At 38.3% G+C, this 16,464-nt stretch overlaps 1 protein-coding gene and 1 long non-coding RNA gene across 2 annotated transcripts in view; one reads left to right on the plus strand and one right to left on the minus strand.

The window, feature by feature from the left end:
- Positions 1 to 14,253, plus strand: part of LOC125239241 (zinc finger protein 595-like) — a 30,141-nt gene extending 15,888 nt beyond the window's left edge. Inside the window, exons 8-11 of the mRNA XM_048146775.1 lie at positions 7,763 to 7,876; positions 8,720 to 8,858; positions 9,715 to 9,773; positions 13,698 to 14,253. Coding sequence (XP_048002732.1) covers positions 7,763 to 7,876; positions 8,720 to 8,858; positions 9,715 to 9,773; positions 13,698 to 13,977 — 592 coding nt within the window. The 3' untranslated portion in view covers positions 13,978 to 14,253. The remainder of the gene's footprint in view (positions 1 to 7,762; positions 7,877 to 8,719; positions 8,859 to 9,714; positions 9,774 to 13,697) is intronic.
- Positions 980 to 6,628, minus strand: LOC125239242. Its single transcript, XR_007178510.1, has 2 exons — positions 6,121 to 6,628; positions 980 to 4,772 (listed from the first exon to the last, which is right to left on the minus strand). It is a non-coding gene; the product is annotated as an uncharacterized LOC125239242 (long non-coding RNA).
- Positions 14,254 to 16,464: the final 2,211 nt, after the last annotated feature.

A 16,464-nucleotide genomic window follows, 5' to 3' on the forward strand; every position in this document is an offset into this window, starting at 1 on the left:
TTTGTATGAAAACTATACTTCTTAACGCGAGCGAAGCCGCGGGCGCCCGCTAGTATATGTATAATAGATATAGACAAATACACACAGAAAACGCCCATAACTCAGGAACAAATATTTGTACTATGCACACAAATGAATGCCCTTACCAGGATTTGAACCCGGGACCTCCGCATAGCAGAAAGGGTTACTACCAACTTAGCTACGAGTGCTATTAAAAACGAAGTATCTACTATTTTGAAAAGTACTCTGGGATTGATTACCTATTCATTACATAGTATGTTGTGCACTGAGAGTCGTAGGTATCGGTAAGTAGGTATAGGGCTACAAGTGTGTATCGGTAAGCTATACACACTTGTGGCTAATGTTTTTAATAGTTATTTAACTTAATTTCTATTTTGTGTTTTGTATTTTCAATTATCCTAATGTAGGTATAATTTCAATGAAGTACTAGCCGTTTTCAGTTACTGGCCGTTTCAACAAAAAAAGTGAGTTCTATTTATAGCTGAACAAAGTTCATGTTAGTAGGTACAAGGTATAAAATAAAGTAAAAGTTCAATTACTGGCCACATTCTAATTACTGGCCACCTTGTACTAAAATGAACTGTATTCAAAGGCGAATAAAACTCATTTTCAGCATGAAAAAAATGGTCAGTAATTGGGATTTTCCTAAGAGCCACTCGTTCTATTGTCGGCCGCCTATTATTAAGTGAGTTCTATTCAGCTTTAAACAGAATTCGTTTTTCAGTACGTGGCTAGTAACTGAAAACGGCTAGTAGTTTAGTAGTTGAAATATTGAACTAACCGATTTTAATTCACATGATTTTCACACATTATTTTTGAGAACGGGTCTTGCGTATTACGTGCAAGACCCGTTTTCTAAAATTATGTGTAACCATAGATCTCTGTTATCTGAGAAAAAATATTTTAAAAATTGGTGTTACAAAGAGGACTATTGGGCATAAGGAAATAAAATAAAGAATCAGACATAAACAATTTTAATAAGTACTAAAATGATAAAAATACACTTTATTGATACATAATCATGACACTTTCTGTGCCTAAATAAATTTTGATACCTATTTAACACACCAATTAGGGGCCGGTCACACCCGCGCGTTTTGAGAGCGGTAACGATAACTGTTGGAAGACTCTGACCCCCGTGCCGACCAGACAGACTTTCTGGCAGACTGGCTGACTGACACACTTTTTCAGAATAGACAATTTTAAATTAAAAATCGACACGATAAAATAATTGACCCTGACAAAACAGATTACGACTGACTGCGACGACAAGAAGACAATAGAATCAGACTCAGACGGTACAATAACGAAAATATTTCATGAAGACATAATATTTTTAACGTACCTCTAGCACGTGATTGGCGTGACTGTCACTTTCTTGTGAAAACTGTGAGGAAGTGACAAATATCTATCCCGCTGGCGAAATACAGTCGCGCCAATCATATGCTACGGTCCCGCTAAGACAAGATAGGTCATATTAAATATTAAGTCACGAACGCTTATGTACTTAACGATTGTTCAAGTGCAGTTCATATTGATAAGAAAAGAAGTACCTAGCAAGTAAATAGCAAGGCATGTTGCTTGAAAACTAAAACAATAACAGTATTACTAACATGGGGTCCCCTCAATTATTCATACAGGGTGTAACAGGAATAGTGGGGATCTGTTTAAGGGCATATAAGGTATCCGTATTTTGGGTAGGAAAAACTGGAAGAAAAATTTTTATGGCGCCAAAAAAAATTAGGTTTTGTATTGACGGTACCTGCTGGAACGACACGAGGCCCGTACAAAAATTATCGTAAATACGATACCAAATATGCCCTTAAACGGATCCCCACTTTTTTTGTTACACTTTGTAGAAATCTTTAATTTTATTTTTAAGTGGTAGCATCAACTCGACGCCCTACTACCCTTTGACCGCCAAGAACGCCTAAAGGCGTCGTTCGCTGTTGTGTCCATGACGCCAACGACGCCTAAAGGTGTCCAAGTTGAGATGTAGTTATTTCGCAATATATCACGATTTTATTACAATCACTATGCATTTCCGCAATATCTTTATTTTTTTAATTTACTCTGCTTTGTGTGCATTTCGTATGCTGGCGTTCAAAAGGTTAAACCCAAACAAATAACGAAAACAGTAAAAAAGAATCGACCCTGTGGGATCCGAGCCCCACAAAACCCACCATTCGTGCGTGCTTTGTGCTTTGTTTTAGGCCGTATGGCGTGGGTTCGATTCCCTTATGGATCGCTAATAATAAATTAACGTATCATTAACATTAAAATCCACACATTTAACAACATGGATACAGCTGCATAGCAAATACCTACAGCTATCGCTACTTTAATTTTAAACAATTGGCTTTTTGTTATAGTGATGCTTACGCATCTTACATTTTCGGAACCGACGGATCCTCGCCACACATACTGAGAGGATGTTGTCTGCATTTCCGCTCTTTCAACCGAATCTGTTGACATCAGTAGCTCGGGTGGTGGTGGTGGTAGAGAAATATGAGAAGGCGTAGGAGTGGTATTTCGTGAATCAATTTCTGTTTCTGAAACTACATTTTGATGAATTAATATATGCCTGATCTGCGGGTATATTATATGACTAGGTATGTACAGTCAGCGTCAAAAGTAACTGACAATTTTAGTACTGATTTACGTCAAATACCTACGAAAATTATCACTTACTTTTGACGCTGACCGTATAACTCTAAATGAATCGTATTGACAACCATAAATGCAGTTACAAGTGCCCACGAAGTTACGAGTATTGACGGTACGGACTATTAGATACTTTTTGCATAAAAATTACGAGGGCGCAACTTTAAATCGTGAAAAAAGGGTGCACATTATAGTTGGTATGTTTTTTATCACAAAGTTTTTATCTAAACGTACCATAAGACGGCAGTCGAAATGCAAGTAATTGCATATCCACATATCCATCATCTTCTGGTGTATTCCCACCGGACGCCATGTAAAATATTTATTCTATTTACTATTTTAATACACTCGATTGCTCAGAAAGAGCTTTAACCACTGAATGAAGGTGTCGTACCTTCGCTATGTACTTAAAGACTTCCGGAATAATATTTGGCTTCACATACCAAATACATTGTAATATAATAATAAGAAATGGCCTTAGTCAAGAGCTTTTGTCTACGATGAACATATGTACAATGTTTAAGCGCGTGTACCTGTAGGATTCCGTTAGGCACCCTTCGAGTACGGAACCCGAAAAATATAAACAAAAATGACATATAGAATAGTATTAGTAATGAGCGTCTATTTAATCGCGAGTAGATTAACTTTAATAATTATTCCGACGATTTGAAATTGACATTGGTTTCTTGGTCCTGGAGAAAGACTCCGTGAGTATTTCTTCAGGACCAAAAGAGCAACGCCGCTCTCAAAAGGCCGGGATGATTATATAAATCATTCAACTCGTAATATTTAACTTGCTTGCTAGTAATTACGTGTAAAATTTATGTTAGAGTTAATTAATATGGAAAATTGTTACACATATTTTATTTCTTACTATATGTGTTTTGAATAAACACCTTAATTTTCAGCCAATCTTTATTACTCAATAAATCAGGATGTTGGTTCTTTAAGCTGTTGCATTCATGACGTTTTGGTGGTGTTTTTCTTTTTATATGTGTTGCAAAATATTTTAGTACAACATTTTTTTGTTCCGAAGTCCACGGAACCAGTATTCGCTTTTTATTTGGCTGACATGTAGTAGTTGAGCAAGATGGAGTGGGTTATGTTACGGTCGTAGTTGAATCTGTCAAAGGTTTTTCAGCAGAATCAAGTTCCTCCATAGCAAAATCTAAGATGTCTTCATCCATATCATCCAACGATTGCCCTTTGTAGATGTCAGCTTTTCCACTCTCCATGAGAAACAAAAGTTTAAATATTTTAGCCGTTTGATACACATCGTCTGGCAATCTATAATTTTGTTTGTGGACCGACAAAGTATGCCCCATAAATGAAGCTAACTGTTCCATTTCATTCTCTGACATATTAAACAATTGGCTCAATGTAGCCAAATGTTCCCTAAAGCGAGTGGAAGTCAGTGCTTTAGGATTTTTCGCTCCGCACAACTTTGAGTATTTTGTTATTGTTTTATAACCACACAAAAGGGATCCTCCACTTTTAGCAAACATGTAGTCGTTGTTTTTATCTATATATTTATGACGCTGAGACATCAAAATATCAATGTCTTTTTGCACATCACTGCTAAATAAAACAGGAACTCCCCGTCCCCTTTTACCGCGAATTACGATTCGTTTGAGATTGTTAACCAGTATTTTTTCAGTTGTAGACAGAACGTTTTCAAATTCTTGATATTTATCTTGTTCATCATCTTTCAAATCATAACTTTGGTAATAACTCAACTGCAATCTTTCTAGTTCTCCTGGCCGTCGACGATTGAGTAAAATAACGCGACAGAATACTGTTTCAATCAATTTATCGTAAGCAAGACAATTTAATGTTGACTGCGACCCAGTCAGCATAGCTGATGATCGGGCAGCTGCTTTACATAAATGTTCTTTAAGACATTTCAAATCACTCGCCAAGGGAACTATAGTTGTTTTATTATATTTATTCATATTTAAATCGTCAGCTGCCTGACTAGAGACGTCAAATTTCCAGTGGTCTTGAATCAAACTTGTTAAAGTTTTGAGATTTCTGTTTACCAATACCGGGGTTGCAGTCGCAGTCGTGTCACGGTCAGTTGGTTCAACCTGAAATAAATCAGTAGTTATAAAATTTTTTTACCACAAGCTAAGGTTAACCATGACTAGTAACTGGTAGGGAATGCAATAACCGGTCAGCTTTCATAACCGGGTATTTAAATCGGTTACGATATAAAAGTAACCGGTTAATCGGTTATAACCGGTTATTCTATATATTTAGAAAAATCTGCTGTATGATAAAGATACAGACGACTAAAAAATGTTTTTTTAATGTAATAGGGTCCATTCGGCATTTCAATACGAATGCTTAATATTACCAACTCAATAAATAATTGTTCATTTTATCGAGTTCCCCTGTGCTATACCTACAGGATAGGGACCCGAGACAACACGGTGCTACAAATCTATAAAATATACATACATACAATTACGCCTGTATCCCATAAAGGGGTAGGCAGAACACATGAAACTACTAAAGCTTCAGTGCCACTCTTGGCAAATAAGGGGTTGAAAGAAAAAGAAACTGTGGCATTGCAGTGACAGGTTGCCTGCCTCTCGCCTACGCCACAATTTAACCCATATCCCATAGTCGCCTTCTACGACACCCACGGGAAGAAAGGGGTGGTGAAATTCTTAACCCGTCACCACACAGTTACACAGTACAGTACAGTACAGTTACAGTTAGTATAAAATATAAAATGAAAAATATTGAACTGGCCGGTACTTGACAAAACTGCTTACCTAAAACCGCACTGAAATAAATATGAACGAAAATTTGTATTTAAATTAAATAAGTACTTAGATATCAATCATGTGTGACAATGAATGCACTCATCTTGTGGGTAATGGTCATAAAATTATGCAGTAGGTACAGTTCCTACACCAAAAAAATGGTTGTTGAAGCAGCGCGCAGCGTGAGTACATTGTGCCCAAAATTTATATCAAATATAAAATGTTGTGGCAGATTTGTATTATTAATATTAATTCCACTATTAATACAATATGATCTTAAAACGAAATGTGTTATATCCCATGGCCAAATCAAATGATTATGAAGAGATTCTTCCAACATAGATATAGTCAAAAATTGATCAACGTCTATATATAGAACCATAATTGCGAAAATATGCGTTAAGAGTTCAACCACTACAAAAACACCAAGAACTGTGTATAAGAGAGCAGGTAGTAACTTTAATAAGTACTTTCTCTGACTGGATGCTAGGGCATGACTCAAATATACTTAAATACTTCAACTTCTTACTTACTGTAACACAACTTAAATACTTCCTGTTTACCACTGATACCTAATCTCGGTAACATAATAGAACTATAAGTAATTAAATAAACAGCAGGTGCAGATATCAGCAGCTGCATTAGAAGTATAAAAATGACTTACCTTTAAGCTTGGATTCCTTTGGCATTTTCTTTTAAGTCACAGTTTGGAAAATATAATTATATAAATATCTGGTCAAGGGGACGCCGAACTACTATGAACACGTACTAACAGTATACGCGCCGGTTAGTAAATGGCTTTAGTCTTTAATTAAAGTTTCAACAGCGCAACGCAGTAGGCAAACGACACATTGTTATTAAGCTAATTCAAAGAACCCTTTATGTCCGTTATTCGCTTATAAGACAAAATAAATCAAACCGGCAACGTCGCATGAGGACGCCAAATTTGCCTAATAACGTACAGCCAGTATACAAATGTGTATATTTAACTCGATGTCAGCGCTACGCGCTAAAACGGAAACAACCTGAACTAATTGAAATACAAATTCATTCAATCTGATATGCAAATGGCATCCATAACTTTTTTTAAGTCGATGTCCACAGTAGTACTATAGTCATAATAGTTATGTTTCAGTGGTAATCCTATTTGACGTCCGTATACCGGACGTCAAAAGCAGGTGGACGCCACTTTAAACGGAATTTCGCCCATGTGGGACGCCAAATGGTTTACGGAATATAAATATATATATATATATATATATATATATATATATATGTTTTATTTTCTATGAAAGTAATTTAATTTGTTCTTAGACAGTTTTATGAATTTAAAAATTTATTACCACAGGAAAAAATACATTGATTATTATGAACTATCTTAAAATAAACTAACTAATTAAACTAAATAAGTAAACCTAAATGTATCTAAACTTAAATAAACAGTATAATAATAATAACATATGTAGAGAAAAATAATATAAGAATTAATCCCGCCAAGGACTACCCCCCAATTGTTCCCTACCTGGCCCAAAAGTCCCAAATATGCCAGCTGCGTTGCCACGCTGAATGGCAAGGGGTATTTGTTGGAGCAGATAAGATCCAGCCCGGGGATCACCCCCTCTGTCCCTCAACCGGCGCCCAATCTCAGCAACAAGCTTCTTGGCCTCGGCACACCAAGGTCCGGCCGTTTCGATGGCAACCGGTACGAAGTCGTACACTGGTCCCAGGTTCGCATATTTGCTATGTTTTAATTTGGCAGCGGTCTCGGGTTTATGAATAACATTTACTTTTTATGTGACATTAAAAAAATAGAAAAAAAAAATACAATTTTTTATGGCAAAATTTCCTCACCTGTGTTTAAAAAAATCTTTCTTTTAGTCTCAGAAATGCGTGGTTAAAATCTCTCGCAATGCTCACGAGCACCGATATAGACAGATAGGTCTGAGGCGGGCAACCCCATATTTCCCGCCGAAGTAATAATGCTTTTCCCAAACATGGTATGAAATAAATAAAAACTTTGAATGGCTGTATCTCCTAACCGGTGCATCGTAGCGCAAAAATAATCAAATTTTCGTTCCCCTTTTAGTAACCCTGTACTTATCAATAAAAAAAAAACAGAAAATGAAAAAAAATAAAGTACCAAAACGCATCAAAAATCAAACATTGCCTAGGTCCTGTGCCAGTTGCAGTCGGCACGTCTGTAAAGCCCCTTATAGTTTTTTTTTTAAATGGCTAAATACCTAGATGTTATGTCGCAAATATCTGTGACTGGAAATCTAGTTTGTGCGTTTTTTTTTATTTTTCAGAAAACGCACTGTAATCCAAAGGCATGTGAAAACACACAAGGTCGGCAAGAATCTAACGTGTAGCGTATGTGGGGCCGGGTTCAACAACATGCATGCGTTACGAATGCACGTCTCGTGAGTACAGCCCCATACTAATCCATACAACACAAAGGTTTTTGTTAGTATGCCGTCGGAAATGTATTGACAGAATATATTATATTTTCAACTTTTAAATGTATTCTTGATGGGTAGTTGTAAAATTGTCTACATATATTGGATATTAGTAGAATTCTCTATCCATACTAATATTACTATTATAAATGGGAAAGTGTGTGTGTCTGTGTGTTTGCACTTCTTTCACGGCAAAACGAAGCAATGTATTATATTAATGTGATTTTTTAAGTGGAGACAGTTAAAGGGATGGATAGGCTGCGTTTTGTCTCTTTCCGACCCCCTACTTCCCTAAAATGAGGGGTGGAAGTTTGTATGGAGTAATCCACAATTTTCCAATTTAATGCGAGCGAAGCCGCGAGAAAAAGCTAGTGATCTATTAATCCGAAGAGAGCCGAATATTCTGTATCCTCCCTATTTTATTTTTTGTATTTTTTGATTGGTCATTCTTATCTATACTTACTCTTTTTTTTTTTTTAAATACTACGTCGGTGGCAAACAAGCGTACGGCCCGCCTGATGGAAAGCGGTCACCGTAACCTATGGACGCCTGCAACTCAAAGAGTGTCACATGCGCGTTGCCACCCCATTAGAAACTTCCCTTTCCCTTCATTCCCTTCACATTCCCTTTTGCTGTGTTAAATACACAGTAAAAAGGAGTGCACAATTTCCAAGGAGGGTTCGCCGAGTTGCCGACGACTCAAAGGACAATAGACGGAATAAGTCAGTTCCGTAAGTCCTCCCGTCATCAGCTCTCTCTCGTTTGCAATATTGAACTTACGCCCCGCGTTGTACAATGTTCTTTCAGCCGCCACGACCCCGCGCAGCGCTACAACTGCCCGCAGTGCAACATGAAGTTCATATACCCGTCCCTCTTGCACCGTCACTTGCTGTCCCACTCGCACCAGCACTACTGCGTCGAGTGTGACGTCACCTTTAAGTCGCTAGTGAGTTCAGATTTCTCATCCTCCTCATTCTCCTCTTTACCACACCTCGGACACTGGCGATCAAATATATGAAAGAGGCGCGTTCCTAGCACACAGTCTAAACTCGTGTAGGTGAACGCGTACCATGCTTGTATGAGTGAGATATGACAGGTCGACTGTTCGCGTTTTTGACAGGCGGTAACTGTGAGGTAACCGAGAGGGGGTGGGCGGCACTTTCAGCGGGGAGCGGGAGTGGCCATACTGTACGATAGTACTCTTTATTATACTGTGCTTTAACCATGGCTCATGAGAGCCTGGGGTCCGCTTTGACAACTGATCCTAAGATTTGGCGTAGGCACTAGTTTTACAAAAGCGACTGCCATCTGACATTCCATAGGCCTTGTTGGGATTAGTCCGGTTTCCTCACAATGTTTTCCTTCACCACCCCCTTTCTTCCCGTGGGTGTCGTAGAGGTCGACTGTGGGATATGGGTTAAATTGTGGCGTAGGCGAGAGGCTGGCAACCTGTCACTGCAATGTCACAATTTGGATTTCTTACAACCCCTTTTTGCCAAGAGAGGCACTGAAATGTATTAGTTCATGTGCTCTGCCTACCCTTTTATGGGATACAGGCGTGATTATATGTATGTATGTTTTCCTTCACTCAAAACCGACTGGCAAATATCAAATGACATTTCGCACATAAGTTCCGAAGAACTCACTGGCTTTTGCTGGGATTTGAACCCGCGACCTGGCGAAAGCCGCATGCTCTTACCGCTAGGCCACCAGCGCTGAATTCAATTTTTTATTCAGCTAAAAACATCGCGGTAAGTTTTTCTGTATTTTATATAGCAATTTTTTACTATTTTTTTTTGCAGGACAATTTGAAACTCCACTTTAAAAGGGCGAAAAAACACAGAGATCCATCAACGTACAAGTGAGTTTTGAATGTTTTGATTTTACTAAATATAAAAAAAAATCTAAGAATGTTAGTTTCCTACTAGTCAAATCAGCTTCTTTTTACGAACTGTCAAAACGATTTGCTAATATGGAATTACTATGAAATACTGAGGAGTGACGTCACGGTTAATTCATTTACTTTATATCTTTCTCTTTGACTTATTAAATAGAAATTATGTTTAAACATAACTACTGTCCATATTTTTCTTCTAATAGGCTGGTTCCCTACTAGTCAAATCACTCGGTGGCAAACAAGCATACGGTCTGACTGATGGAAAGCGGTCACCGTAACTTATGGACGCCTGCAAGTCAAGGAGTGTTACATGCGCGTTGACAACCCATTAGAAACTTGTAGGTACACTCCCTTTTGCTGTGTTAAGTACACAGCAAAAAGGTGTGTACAAGCCAAGGACGATTATAAAGGACCAGCAGAGTCCATACTAAATACCGTACCCCGTTGGCAGCCGTAAATCTATGTCACTAGATGTCACTAAGAGTGTCATTTGAATAAAAATGTCATTTTTTTTTTAAATACGCACGCGGTAGTTCAACGGCGTTACAAGTGATACAGTGAAAAGTATATAGATGACGCTAGGGGCCCGTGTCATGTTTCAGTCCCTGTTTACAACGCAAGCCATCGTTCTTATTTTGAATTATGACAATCATGCAAAAGAGTACCATACTGTCAAATTTTCTATCTCTTTCATTTTGAGCGTGACGTCAATGATTAGTAATATTACTTTCAATATAATTATTTAAAATTTAGATTTTAATGAGGCCATTTCGAACGGTGTTTATGATAGATATCATGTTGACAATCAATCTCCTGACCGTCTCGCTCATGCCAATCCTATCCTATATTTGAACGAGTGCGACCGAAACAGTTGAGTATTATTGAAGATTTTTGAATGTCTAAAATCTTATTGGTAGTTGTTGAAAACCCGCTTTTTCCATAAAGTGTTGGCGCGACGTCAAGTGGGTGATAGGCGTACGAGCAAGTACGCGTTGGATGGTCGACTACTATGCGCAGCGGTTTTTACGCGTACTTACGGTGACACACAATCGAAAAAGGTCGTCGAGCCATAAGTACGCATACCTGCTCGTATCGTACGTTTATCACCCACTTCAGACTGCGTTTCGATCGGCGTTTAGCGACAATGATTATCAGCTCGGCTTCATGGCTTTACGAACCTTAGCTCGGACCATCGAATATGAAACTTATAAACTTCTTTATACACAAGGGTATAATAGTTATTTGTTATACAAGGGGGCAAAGTTGTATTTTAACGCCGAGTGTGGAATTGAAAAACGAGCAAGTGAAAGGATTCTATAGTTGAACCACGAGCGAAGCGAGTGGTTCGAGAATAGAATCCTGAACTTGCGAGTTTTTTAACACACGAGAAGTAAAATAAATTTGCACCCGAGTGTAACACAGAACTTTTCCCCTTACTGTAGCGAGGAAACTATAACGCAAAAAATGCGTTTATCACTGCTTCCAGTAGTTCCACAGGTGGTAAATCATCTTTATTACTAGATTCACCTACTTTTATCAATTTTAAAGCAGTTAATTTGACTTTATTCAAGGTCAAATTACTTTACCCACTAGTGGATAAAACGCGTTTTTACCCGCTGGTATTAAAGGACAAAACACGTGTTTCCGAGCTAGTGAGGGGAAAAGAAGTTTATAACCAGGTGCTCCATGACACCATTGCACCAATCTGTCGCCAGCACCGCTACACTTCAACGGCCAAGTCACACAACATCCATACTAATATTATAAATGGGAAAGCGTGTGCGTCTGTTTGTTTGTCCATCTTTCACTGCAAAACGGAGCGACGTATTGACGTGATTTTTTAAGTGGAGATAGTTGAAGGGATGGAAAGTGACATAGGCTACTTTTTGTCTCTTTTTATATCCCCCCACTTCCTTATAATGGAGGATGGAAGTTTGTGGAGAGATTTTCGAATTTAACGCGAGCGAAGCCGCAGCAAAGTCTAGTTAACTATAATAATAAAGAAATCGCAGTAAGGAACTTTATGTAGCTTCATTACTTTTTAGAGATAAACAAGCAGCTCCATCGAGACGGCTATTTTTTAAAGAATGTTTTTGGTGGGATATACATAGGCATAGGTATATAACACTAACAAGGTATCTATTGTCTTAGTCCGTTTTCACATTATCCGATCCGATATCGGATGTCGAAAGGATTTAAATGGAAAAAATCCAAGATAGCGCCTGTAATGTATGGGGTATCAGTCCTACATCCGATATCGGATCGGATAATGTGAAAACGCATTTAGTCTCATTAATTATTACTTATGTCAGAGTTTCACTAATTATTTCCTTTTATTAATTTATTATCTCAGTTTAGGTTTATACGAGTACCAAACGAGTAGTATACGAGTAGAAAATATATTACCAAAACAATACAAACTATCATTAATTTATTATAAAAACGTAATCCAAAGTGCCACACCTGGCGGCCTAACTATCCGCGTTGTGTCCAAGACGAAGCCTGACCGACGAAGCTTAGCAAGTCTCTCTACATGTTAGCTGAAATACTGTCAAACCATTCACTGTGATTACTCAGATTATTATAAGCAAAATGATCTTCGAATGAACTTTCTGGACAATTGAGATGCATGGGCGCAGTCGAAACCAGCTCGCCCCTTCAGCCGTGTCCCGTTGAAAATCGGAAAGATTCTTTTCCTTAGCACATTTAATGTTTACAAATTGGATTCGCCTTCTGTCACCTAAACTGGTAATTTTATGTATGAGGTCATTGGTCATACAATTATTAATTTATACAGTTATTAATTCTGTATCTCTACTCGCATTGCTGCTGCGATTCTAAAATATTTAATATCCATATATTATGAATATTCAATAAATCATACAATGACATTTGTGATGTGACATGGATGTCAGATGTCACATCTGTTGGCACAATGATTGCGTTTTGTTGAACGTATTTGAGCTCAACATATAGGTTTATTATCACTAAGTATATTATATTAATGAACAACGAAACGAATGTGACATTTTCCTAGTCCACCAACGTCATCTAGTCATTTTATTTGGCATTAATTAGACAACATGCGAACAAACTTAGCCAGCGAAGCGATCACAACTACATCGAGGCCGACCAAAAAATTAAAATTCGTAAAAATTGTGTTTTGAGCCAATATTTTGATATTAAAATAAAGTTTTTTGATAGTTATTCATAGTATAATATAAAAACAAGTAAAAATATGTGTGAAAATATGTTTTTTTCCACTCCCGGGTTACGAAACAACGCCATCTAGTTTTAAAGCAAAAACTAAGCTTTTTTCAGGGGTACGCTTTTTTGTATGGGCTATATCAGTCTAGTATTAAATGGTCCTTGGTACAAGCTCTAAGGATGGTTCGGGTTGCCGACGACTCAAAGAAAAATAGACGGAACAAATTAGTTCCGTAGTTCCTTCCGTCCACACAGCACCCTCGTTGAGCTCCGGTAACCGTGAGCGTCAGGACCCCTGGACCACTACAGATATTTGATGTTTAGTACATACTAAAATTTAGTACCTATTTGATACTATTTGGTACCTGAGTACATATATTTGGTACCTCCACTGATATCGAAAAATCGAGTGAATAAAGTGGGCCAGACATTCTGACGTCAGGATGTCTGGACCATTTTTGGTTTACATAATAGTTCTAGACAACACTACTAATTGATATCTTAGTCAATATTTACTACCTATTTGGTACCTGTCAATATATTTTTTTCAAAGGTCCAGGGGTCCTGACGCTCACCCGGTAACCTTACTCACCGGCAGGAACACAATACTATGAGTAGGGTCTAGTGCTATTTGTCTGCACCAAAATTTCAATGTTTACAAAAAATACGTCCACGTTTCAGATACAAGTGCTCTCAATGCGACGAGCTTTTCATCTCATCCTCCTCGGTTCTGGCGCATCTCAGCGCATCGCACGGCGCCGCAAAGAGTCACGCCTGCACGCTGTGCGGTAAACTGTACTCTAGTCGAGAAAGTGCGAGGAGCCATGAAAGACGCGCTCATGGGAGAGAAAAACTGTCGTGTGAAGTTTGTAATAAGGACTTTAGCGTGAGTATACGACGCCATTTTGAATTTTGTAGCCGCCATTTTGAATTTTGTCGCCGCCATTTTGTGACTAAATAATTTGTACCATCCGCCATTTGCAATATTTATTTGTAAGTATTAGTCTAGAGCTTTCGATGTGCGGCAAACTCTACTGTAGGACTCTAGACGAGAAAGTGCGAGGAGCCATGAAAGACGCGCTCACGGGAGAGAGAAACTGTCGTGTGAAGTTTGTAATAAGGACTTTAGCGTGAGTATACGGCGCCATTTTGGATTTTGTTAAACGCCATTTTAAATTTTGTCGCCGCCATTTTGTGACTAAATAGTTTATAATGTCCGCCATTTGCAATACTTGTTTGTAAGTATTAGTATAGAGCCTTTACTGTGCGGCAAACTCTACTGTAGGACTATAGCCGAGACAGTGCGAGAAGCCATGAAAGAAGCGCTCATGGGAGAGAGACACTGTCGTGTGAAGTTTGTAATAAGGACTTTAGCGTGAGGATACGACGCCATTTTGAATTTTGTAGCCGCCATTTTGAATTTTGTCGCCGCCATTTTGTGACTAAATAGTTTATAATGTCCGCCATTTGCAATACTTATTCGTAAGTATTAATTAGTCTAGAGCCTTCACTGTGCGACCAACTCTACTCTAGCCGAGAAAGTGCGAGGAGCCATGAAAGACGCGCTCATGGGAGAGAGAAACTGTCGTGTGAAGTTTGTAATAAGGACTTTAGCGTGAGTATAAGACGCCATTTTGAATTTTTTCGCCGCCATTTTGAATTTTGTCGCCGCCATTTTGTGATTAAATAATTTGTACCACCCGCCATTTGCAATGCTTGTTTCTAAGTATTAGTGTATAGCCTTCGCTCTGCGGCAAACTCTACTCTACCCGAGAAAGTGCCAGGAGCCATGAAAGACGCGCTCACGGGAGAGAGAAACTGTCGTGTGAAGTTTGTAATATGGACTTCAGCGTGAGTATGCGACGCCATTTTGAATTGTGTAGCCGCCATTTTGAATTTTGTCGCCGCCATTTTGTGACTAAATAGTTTATAATGTCCGCCATTTGCAATACTTATCTTATTCGTAAGTATTAATTAGTCTAGAGCCTTCACTGTGCGGCAAACTCTACTCTAGCCGAGAAAGTGCGAGGAGACATGAAAGACGCGCTCATGGGAGAGAGAAACTGTCGTGTGATGTTTGTAATAAGGACTTTAGCGTGAGTATACGACGCCATTTTGAATTTTGTCGCCGCCATTTTGTTACTACTAGTAAATAGTTGTACCATCCGATATATTTGTTAGTATTAGCGCGGCAACATTATAAAGGGGAGCGTGGGAGCATAAGACAAGTACACACATCCCACATAATTAATAGTAAGAGGAGAGGGGGCGTGCTTAAAAATGATGATAACTATCCGCCATTTGCAATACTCGCATGTAAGTTCCAAAAACTTTCAGTATTGCCCATTGATAAAAATGCATGGCCTTCTAATAATAGGTAAAATTATTAGAAGCTCATAGGTTTATTGTTCAGATTGTTTTTGTAAATTTGTTATTTATTTTTTAATTTAATTTTAATGTAATTTTGACGTTAGCCGCGTAAGAAGACCCGGGTTCGATTCCCGGCTCGGCCACCAGTGGGCCCTGTCGTTTTTTCTTTCGTGTATGATATCTATTTAAATTTTTTATTTATATATAGTAGTGTGACTACTTGAAAAAAGAACAAATCGAAAAATATTCAATAAAATAATTTGATTTGTTCGCTAGTTGTAATTTTGACGATTGGAAAAAGGTTGTAAAATCCTACTTGAATAATCGATAACTTATCTTATCTTATCATTATCAACTTGTCCAATGTTGTTGCAGCGTAAGTACATGTTAGAGAAGCACCAGCGCGCGCACGCGTCGCTCTGTTGTGGGTTCGAGTCCCCGGATAAAAAGGTACACCATAACTACATCCATACTAATATTATAAATCGGAAAGTGTGTGTGTCTGTTTGTTTGTCCGTCTTTCACGGCAAAACGGAGCGACGAATTGACGTGATTTTTTAAATGGAAATAGTTGAAGGGATGGAGAGTGACATAGGCTACTTTTTGTCTCTTTCTAACCCCCCACTTTCCTGAAGTGGGGGTGGAAGTTTGTATGGGGCATTCCGCGATTTTCGAATTTAACGCGAGCGAAGCCGCGGGCAAAAAGCTAGTAATATATAAAAATACAAATATATATTTTTTTTTAGTTTTTTTGGATGTATTTTCACATAAAAAGTAAATGTTATTAGTAAAACTGGCACATCAAATAAAACATACATGCATACATATAATCACGCCTGTATCCCATAAAGGGGTAGGCAGAGCACATGAACTACTAAGTTTCAGTGCCACTCTTGGCAAAAAGGGGTTGAAAGAAATCGAAATTGTGACATTGCAGTGACAGGTTGCCAGCCTCGCCTACGCCACAATTTAACCCACATCCCATATCCCACAGTCGACTTCTACGACACCCACGGGAAGAAAGGGGGTGGTGAAATTCTTAACCAGTCACCACAATCCGGGATCAAATAAAAATTTA

Source organism: Leguminivora glycinivorella, chromosome 25 (assembly GCF_023078275.1).
Source record: "Leguminivora glycinivorella isolate SPB_JAAS2020 chromosome 25, LegGlyc_1.1, whole genome shotgun sequence".
In the NCBI taxonomy this organism is placed as follows: domain Eukaryota; kingdom Metazoa; phylum Arthropoda; class Insecta; order Lepidoptera; family Tortricidae; genus Leguminivora; species Leguminivora glycinivorella.